The sequence below is a fragment of the Dipodomys spectabilis genome, unplaced genomic scaffold (assembly GCF_019054845.1).
Source record: "Dipodomys spectabilis isolate Male_0828 unplaced genomic scaffold, ASM1905484v1 ptg000051l, whole genome shotgun sequence".
In the NCBI taxonomy this organism is placed as follows: domain Eukaryota; kingdom Metazoa; phylum Chordata; class Mammalia; order Rodentia; family Heteromyidae; genus Dipodomys; species Dipodomys spectabilis.
This window is the reverse complement of record NW_024870728.1, coordinates 14986971-14996147: the sequence shown is the minus strand read 5'-3', so window position 1 is coordinate 14996147 and position 9177 is coordinate 14986971. Positions and strand designations below refer to the sequence as shown.

The following is a 9177-nucleotide window of genomic DNA, read 5'->3' as shown; positions in this document are numbered from 1 at the left end:
GGTAGAGCGCTCACCTTGAGCTGAAGAGCACAGGAACAGTGCTCAGGCCCAGAGTTCAAGACCCACGACTGACCAAAAGAAAAAAAAAAAGATTCTGTGTTTTTCTAGCAATAGGCAAAAAGTCTTGTACAGAAATCACCTAAGATTTACACATTTTCAATTTTGTTAAATTGAAAAGAAAAAGCACATTCATGAAGATTCTCATTTCCTCCCCCAATACCTGGGTGTTTTTGTTTTTTAAAGAGACTTTCAAGTCGTGGAATGTAAATCTTTTATTAAAACAGTTTCTTTCCACAGTAGTAAAGCTTTGGCACATACAGTATAAAAAATAATCACCAACCATAATCATACCAAATTCCTCTTATCAACTGCATACTAAGTGTCTTCAATACAATTTTTTCCGTATAAAAATACTGGGAAAAATTGATAAATAACAGGTAAGAGAAAGGTATTTCCAGGCAATTATTAAAATCTTTGAAAATAAGTACTGTGAAAAAAAAATTCAAACATCACAGTATGCCATATCGATAGTCGAGGGGCCTGGACAGTTAAATGAAAGCAGAAGTGTTTGGGTAACTTTCCTATTGAAAAATTTTTATAGTATCAGTCAATACATTTTGCATCTTGGTTGGCTGCATATGCTTCTCTATGGATCCCAAACCAAATCACACTGAGAATCATTTCTTTAAAAAATACTGAGCGGTACTGAATATTCTGAAGCAGAGCAGGCAGTACGCTGCCCTTACACGAGAAATATCTCAAAACCCTCCCAGGGTGATGCTTTCGGACAAGCTGTGAGTCGCGCTGAAGCTGGAGGTCTTAACTCCAGGGCAAAAGGCATAAGAAAGAAACGAACACTCAAACATGAGATCTGCTGCATCACTCTAGTTTGGATGGACCTCGGCAGAGAAAGAGAGAGACACGCTTGCTCCTTCGGGTTGCAAATATTACTCTCTGGAATCTTCTCTGTCAGCCTGGACATCTAACGGCATGAAGCACTCAATTGGACAATTAACATTCTGTTAAATGGGAGAAAAAAAAAGAAAACAATGAGAAAAAAACGAAAGTGTGGACAGAGAAGACTTCTATGGCAGGTACTTACAGAAAGGACACTTTCAAGACCCTACCAAAACACTAAGCAATCCAAGAGGTTCAGGAGTTTAATAAACTATACATTCTGATCCAGGACATAGTGACCCACCCAAGTCACTGGTAAGACTTTTATTAAATATTATTAGTTTTTCCTGGCAGTGGAGATTGAAGCCTCACATTTCCTAGGCAGGTGCTCTACCACTTTTGCCCTGCCCCCATTCCGTTTCTGGATTATTTTCAAGGTCTGGTCTCAATATCTGTCCCCCTGACAACCTGGTCTGTGATCCTTCTACTTGTGCTTTCCCGTGGCTGACAATGACAGGCACACACCACCCGCTCAGCCATTGGTTAAATGGAATCTTCAGCTACTTCCCTCACTTCTTCAACCTCCATGTCCTCTCCTGGGGACCTTGATTCCCCAATCTCTACATCCCAAGCAGCTATGATGATAGGTTTTGTCAGACCTTTTTTTAAAAAAATGTAAACTCATTTGATTCATTTAGAAGAAGCATACTTCCCGCTGTGCACCTGATTGCATTTGGGGAGGGAGACGTGACAAAACGCACTCACAGTGTTCGTTCTCTGGTGGTATCTCTGTGAATACTGGTTGTAGGAGTGGCCAGTGGTGCCCTCAGGACTGGACTCAGCCCCCGGTCTGCGGCAGTTGTCACAGCGCCAGCCCTGAGGGAGAGAACATAAAATCAAACTAAAATAACCAGAGGACACTGTAATTTAGTGCTTGAGTAAAGACTCTTGCCTCTTGTGCATTGCAAAATACAAGCAGATAATCACTAAGGAAGCTGTGATGATGGTCCCACTTATTTAAATTCTCCATACATTTTGGTTTATTGCTGTATCTTACACTTGTCCTGCCTGTTTTCGTCGGTCCTTTCTCTGGACATGTCCTCCATTGTCTTTCCATGCAAACCCCACTCACTGACCAAGGCTTATTCTAGCCCAGCCTCCTCAGTAAGCTTTCTGCACTGGATAGAGGAGATGTGCCTAGAATCCTAGCATTTCTCAGAGACTAAACTGTCTCTCTGCTTTCTTCCCTCCCCGGAACAAATCTCAGACATCAGCCAGCCCGTGCTTCTCTTTCTCATGAAACCTTACTGATTCCAGCCTCACTCAATCATACTTAATTAGTTTGATTTTGCAATGTCTGCTAGTTTAATGTGTCTGACTTCTCTAGGCCACTTCTCACTTCTCACTTCCTTTATTTTCCCCTCCTTATTTAGCATAGTATTATAGCAACATTTTAGGATCGATGAGGGGCACCAAGAGGTGGCATTTGCTTAGATCCCAGTTATTGTTCAAAATATTTAACTATGCTGCACACATATGGCTCATGTCTGTAATCCCAGCTACTCAAAATATAGATTTGTAATTCGAAGCCAGCCTGGCCTGGGTTGAAAAGACTCCTTATTTCCTGTTAATCACCAAAAAAACTGGAAGTGACTCAAAAAAACTGTGACTCAAATGGTAGAGCACCAGCCTTGAGAGAAAATAGCTCAGGAATAGCACTCAGGCCCTGAGTACAAATCCCAGTATTGCACACACACATTAACAAATAATATAGCAAGAGCACTCCTACAGCTTTAACACTTTAGGTGCTAAGGAAGAGGGCAAACAGGTATTATAGGGATTGAAGCTGACAAGGACAGGGAACCTGGGAAAGGATACTCTTGTCTTAGGGACTCTTCATTAGAGGTCCAGGTACCCTTGTGTACACAGCACATCCATACAGAAGCCTCCTTTGTGTGTCATCTACATTGTAGAGAGCTTAGTACGTCCAGTCTTACCCGCTGGCCTCCGAAGCATGTGCAGGAGCAAATGGCCCCCAGGTATTCCTTCTGCCACTGTTCGCCTACATGGTATGTCTTCCCATCGTCATAGCATGTAGCTTCATCTACATGTGGGTACAAATAAAAAGTGTTTGTAAGACTAAGAAGGTAATGTAGATTTGACCTAATGTCAGGGTGGCTCCAACATTTGTATCTTAGCCCAAATCTCATGCATGTGAGTGTCCATGGTAGGTAGTGATGCATAGATCTTAGGGCCATGTTTCTCCAAGCTTGATCTACTAGGTTCAATGGGAAGACAGAAAGGTTTTAACTGAGTGAGGGGGGGGGGGGGGGTAGGGGGGAGAGAGGCAAAGGGAAGCACAGAAAGGGAGGCAGGGAGGGTGAATAAATGCAATCTTACTATTCAGTGTAAACTACATGGAAAATGAACTGTATAACTTATGGGCAGGGATAGGATAGGAAAACTAGAGGAAAGCAAAGGAATGACAGTGTCCAAAAATAAAAATGCAGTCATTATGAAATGGTAAACCCTCTGTACAACACCTTAATAATAACACTAAAATGATATATTTTTATTTAAAAAAAAGGCTATAGGCTGGGAATGTGGCTTAGTGGTAGAGTGCTTGCCTAGCATGCATGAAGCCCTGGGTTCAATTCCTCAGTACTACATAAACAAAAAAAGCCAGAAGTGGCGCTGTAGCTCAAGTGCTAGAATGCTAGCCTTGAGCAAAAGAAGCTCAGGAACCATGCACAGGCCCTGAGTTCAAGTCCAAGGACTGATAAAAAAAAAAAAAAAAACAACCAAATAAAATAACCCTGCATCTACAGATTAACAAAGCCTTCTTGTAATATTTTCCTGAAGATAATGGTCAAAATATAGAAAAGTTAGAAAGTGCTACAGTATCTTGGAATAGCATTAAGTGATACATGACTCCTTTTTGAACCTCAACTTTGCATTTCCAAGTCAAAAGAATAACAAAAACCACCATTCCATCTTCAAAGAGATCTCCAAGTCCCTGCAGATAACAAAAAGGGGGAGCACTCCAGAAGGCAGAGATCTGTGGTAACATACGAGGATCACACTTGAATTCTCCTTTTCCATTCCCAAGACACGTGCAGCTCATCATCTGGCCGTTTTCGCCCTGCCGATCCCACTTCTCTCCAATCTTGTAGTTCACACCATTGTCATGGCACCATTCTGCAAAATGGAGAAACCACAGGCAAAGGGTTCGTTGTGTTCTGACTCACGGGACAGCCAGTGCACTGGGATGGATGGATCCAGAAAGTGTGAGAAGTTACAGATAAGAGCTCCGTGATGAGCAGACTCTGACTGGATGTTAAAATATTGTCTACAGTATTTGATATTTTCTAGGCCACTTTCAAAGTTTATTCTGTTACTAATATGTCATAGAACAAATCAATGACTCCCAGTTGAATTCTCACTATTAAGATTTAAAATTTTTTAGAGAATTAAAGTCAGATTGGGTATTTTTTTTTTTTTTTGGTTGGTTGTGGGGCATGAACTCTGGGCCTGGGTGCTCTCCCTCAGCTCTTCAGCTGAAGGCTAGCACTCTACCACTTGAACCACAGCACCACTTCTGGTTTTCTGGTGGTTTATTGGAAATAAGAGTCTCACGGACTTTCCTGCCAGGGCTGGTTCTGAACCACAATCCTCAGATCTCAGCCTCCTGAGTAGCTAGGATTACAGCGTGAGCCACCAACACCCAGCTTGGATGTTTTAGGGATTAAAAAAAATCACTTTGGATTTGCTGAGACCTCAGAGATAAAGAAGTTAATCAATCATAAGTAGAGATCAAATGGTTTCTACCAGTCACCACTTGCCTCATATAAATAGAAGGCATAAAATAAACCTAAGTGACAGAACAGAAATGAAGCAGAATGACAACAATCATAATTAACCTACAAGTAAAACATGGCTTCCACAGACGTCCAAGGCCCAAGTTATGCATCTAACTATCAGAAATAAAAGTGACTTTTTAATCCCTGAAACAGAACATCCTTCAGAAATTTACATCACAATGCATCATTTCTTCCATTTTATCAATAATGCAGTCTTAAACTATAAAAAAGTTAAAGAATTATAACATTTTAGTAAAGAATATGTAGGTTGAGCTAAAGATTCACACAAACAACCATATAGTTGGGTCCCCACAATTGTACCTAGGTACTTATGCAGGTAAAAATATGCAAAGTAAAGGTAGTTCAATGCCCAAAAGCAACAATCACCAAGTAGACAGTAATGACATCAACTCCATCACAAGATTCTCCAGAGCCCTGTCCCACCTTCCCATTCTCAGCTGGCCAAGCTCAGAAGTCCTACACTGAAAACACTGATTAGCTTTTAAATTTCAGTCTGGATTAAATCACGTTGTGTATACAACAGAAGTAAAATGCATTCAAGCAATTTTTAAAAAAAAATCTGTTCTATTTCAGTTCCACAGAATGATTTCTGTAATTGTCCATAGGAGGGCTTGTTCATAAGATATAATGGTTAGCACCTGTAAAAGTGAATCAATGGTGAATAATTATATCTCCTAAATAGAAATAATAAGTGAAACATTATAAATTCTACTATTAAACCTCAAAGCATAATAGGTAATTCCTAGGATCAGGTTTTACTACAAACTTCTTTGAAGTTAAAATGCCTTTATGCTTTGAAAATCAAATTATGTTTTAATTCTAGTTGATTCCTGTGTACACATTGCTTCATATTATTAGAAATTGTTAAAGCTGAGTGATGGTTGTTGTGATGGTAGTGGTAGAGACAGAGAGAGACAGAGGGACAGAGAGACAGAGTATGTGTGTGTAGATAATGGTATACTGACACAAGTATGTTTGGTTTGTGTTTAAAGAAACAGTGTTTACATTTTTAAATGTTCACCTCTGATCTCATTCAACATAAAGATTAACAGCGATTTGGTAGTTTGTATCACCAATCCACCGAATTACACCTGGCTCCTAAGAATCTGACTTTGATTAAATTTAACAGAAAACTTGAAAAGTCAAATCACCACTACAAACTTATTTTTTAGTTAACAGTTGTGTTAGTGTACAATCCTATTAATAAAGCAATATTGGACAAGTAAAATTTCCCATCATATATTTTTATGATGCAAAATGTTACTCTGAGTCAAACAGTTCTCTTGTGTTTGCTTCATGTTTGGGAAAGCTTGTGCCCAAACATGCTTCTCTGGTACATTAGTGCAAATGCAATGGAACTCTTTGGAAGAGATGGAAGAAAAGATGGATGGACAAAGCAAGCTACTCACTAGATGAATCGCATCTGAAATGACCACTGCCAAAGCCTAAGCACTGGCACGTGAGCTTAAAGCCAGATTCAGACAACCGCTCCCATTCCTCTCCAATGGCATAATTGGAAACTGTGTAGGGGTCAAAGCATGAGTCATCGGTGGGTTGGTTCAGGCCTTCATTGACTGGAAGAAAAGGAAGATAAAAATATTTTTTATTGGTGGGCTGGGACCATAAGGAGCAATGGAAGCATGACATAGAAGGGCTTAACCAAGTAGCACAAAGAAGCATTTGACTCCTCTGAAGGGACTGGCCACACTCACTCACAAACAATGTTTACGTGGAGTCAGGGGTCACCTGCCACAGCATCATAAAGGAGCCCAGCTTTCATTTCTGTCATCACTTCTACAAACTGCTCATTCCTGGTAGGTTTACTTTACAGAACATGAAACAGATTCTGGAGAAGTTTAAAACTAGGTAAGACCTCGGGTGGTGATGATGCCTTTCCATGAATACCTGAATACCCTTCAACTAATTATTTGTGAATTAATTCTGAGTTAATAATGAATTAATATTCATTCACCATAATATTCACTTACCATATAAAGATTGTATGAGAGGAAGAACTGATAGCATTGGCTTTTGTCAAAACACTTGAAAGTGCCCACTAAGAATGATTAGATGTGATTCTTTGCTTATAATGCCAAAGTGAACATTTGTTTGGTTGTTTATGTGGCTACTGGGGTTTGAACTCAGGATCTTGTGCTTGCAAAGGCAGATCCTGTACTATGCTCCCAGCCCCTTTTTTGCATTAGTGATTTTTCTGACATGTGGTTTTGCCAGGAGCTGGTCTTAGATTGTGATCTTCCTATCTACAGTCTCCTGCATAGTTGGAAATACAAATTGTACCATCATGTCTAGCTAATATGTTGAGATAATCTTGTTAGCATTTTTCCCAGGCTGGCCTGGGAACCATGAGTCTCCTGATTTTGAATCTCCTGAGTAGCTAAGATTTCATCCAAGTCTTGGCATTTTCAGATGCCCTTATACCATGTTTACTAATATTCAGTGTTTTGTGTAACCATGCAAAATTCCTAGATTTCATGCACTATTATAATGGTAAAGTTGCTTTTATCACTAAAACTAACTTCCAAATAAGAGAAAGCAACAGGATATAAATGACTTAGGAATAAGTAATCACACCTCATCCTGTTAGCTAAGATCTTGTCCCTTCATGTCTTGGAAAAACTAATTTTTTTTTTTAAAGGCTTTTTATTTATTTATTTTTGGGTCTGGTCATGGGGCCTGAACTCTGGGCTTGGGCGCTATCCCTCAGCTCTTCCGCTCAAGGCTAGCGCTCTACCACTTGAGCCACATTGCCACTTCCGGCTTTTTTTTTCTTTTTGTTTATGTGGTGCTGAGGAATCGAACCCAGGGCCCCATGCATGCAAGGCAAGCACTCTACCACTGAGCCACCTACCCAGCCCCGGAAAAACTAATTTTTTAATAATCTGTATAAAGCATGCCTTAAGTTATTCTCTAAATACCAAATAAGCTAACACTGTGACTTCAAATCCAATGCATATGTTTTTACAGTGTAAAAATATCAAAAGCTCAAATGCAACAGGTATTTGAAGTGCCTAATATTTCAAAAGGCAAAAAAAAAAAAAATTAGTAGGGGAAAAAATAGTACCTAGAGAACTAAAATGTCTGAATGTTCAAAGCCAGAATAACCTAGCTTGAAATAACCTGCCTGGGAGTAATGAGTTAGAAAGAAAATGGAAAAAGTTTACCATCTAAATTGAAAAGCCAAGTGGCACACTAAGGGACATCTCAGGTGCCACAAAGAGTCAATGCGCAGGGTGCCAGTGCCTCATAGTTACAATCCTAGCTACTAAGGAGGCTGAGATAGTATTGTGATTCAAAGCCAGCTCAGAAGCCAGGTGGCTCACACCTGTAATCCTAGCTACTCAGAAGGCTGAGATCTGAAGATTGCACTCAAAGCCAGCCCTGGCAGGTAGAAGCTCAGCCTTGAGTGAAGAGGCTCCAGGACAGGCACACACCCATGCATACATGTGTGTGTACCCACACAAGCAGGAGTATGTGTGTGTGTGTGGGGGGGGGGTGTCAATGGTTATTTAACTTTTATTATATAACTAGAAAAAAGACATTAAAATATAATAACTGGGCTGGAATATGGCTTAGTGGTAGAGTGCGCACCTAGCATGCATGAAACCCTGGGTTCAATTCCTTAGTACCACATATACAGAAAAAGCCAGAAGTGGCGCTGTAGCTCAAGTGGTATAGTGCTAGCCTCGAGCAAAAGAAGCTCAGGGACAGTGCCCAGGCCCTAAGTTCAAGCCTCAGACTGGCAAAAAAATAAAAAAATAAAAAAAATATGTATACATATATGTATATATATATATATAACTTTGGAACAAAGAAACTATGGGTAGGAAGGGCTGTTTGTAGGCCCTCCTGCAGAGGGAGTGTTTCTTTACAAGTAATCAATTTCAGGACTATGAATCACTCAATGGGAACACCAATTGATGAGACAGAGAGGGTTAAAGAAAAGATATCAGGAACCCAATGTCCTATGTCACCTCAAAACACTCATGAGCAAGGACTCAATGTTGAACTAAAAAAAATACTTGAAGTCCCTTCTAGACCAATATATCATCTTCTCAGTCTCTTTGTTCGGTATGCATATCAGCCAAGGGAAAAATAACTGGATCTAAAGCTGTTCTTTACTGCATATAGATGCTGCAGCTTTGCTTCAAATGCCTAAAAAAAACAACAGTAAGAGAGAAACAATAGAAAAAGCCTCCTCCTCTGGGGGCTTGGGCCTGAACAGCACAAGTGTACATACCAGAGTTGCCCACTGTAACAACCTCCTCCCGCACTTTGTGCCTCCTCTGGTCTTTCATGGCCTCCACTATGATATTGTAGGTGGTCCCCCTGGTCAGGCCTGTCAGAGTGGCAGCGGAAGAAGTGCCAGGAACTCGGAACT

The 9177-nt window shown here is 40.3% G+C and overlaps 1 protein-coding gene across 10 annotated transcripts in view; it reads right to left on the bottom strand.

Moving 5' to 3' along the window:
- Positions 1-256: 256 nt before the first annotated feature.
- The window catches only part of Fn1 (fibronectin 1), a 71284-nt gene continuing 62363 nt past the window's right edge, over positions 257-9177 (bottom strand). For all 10 annotated transcript variants that reach the window (XM_042679300.1, XM_042679297.1, XM_042679299.1 and 7 more), the window contains 6 exons: positions 9037-9175; positions 6188-6352; positions 3970-4095; positions 2895-3001; positions 1663-1773; positions 257-1019 (listed from right to left, as the gene is read on the bottom strand). In XM_042679300.1, the coding sequence (XP_042535234.1) occupies positions 948-1019; positions 1663-1773; positions 2895-3001; positions 3970-4095; positions 6188-6352; positions 9037-9175 (720 nt within the window). In that variant the 3' untranslated portion in view covers positions 257-947. The remainder of the gene's footprint in view (positions 1020-1662; positions 1774-2894; positions 3002-3969; positions 4096-6187; positions 6353-9036; positions 9176-9177) is intronic.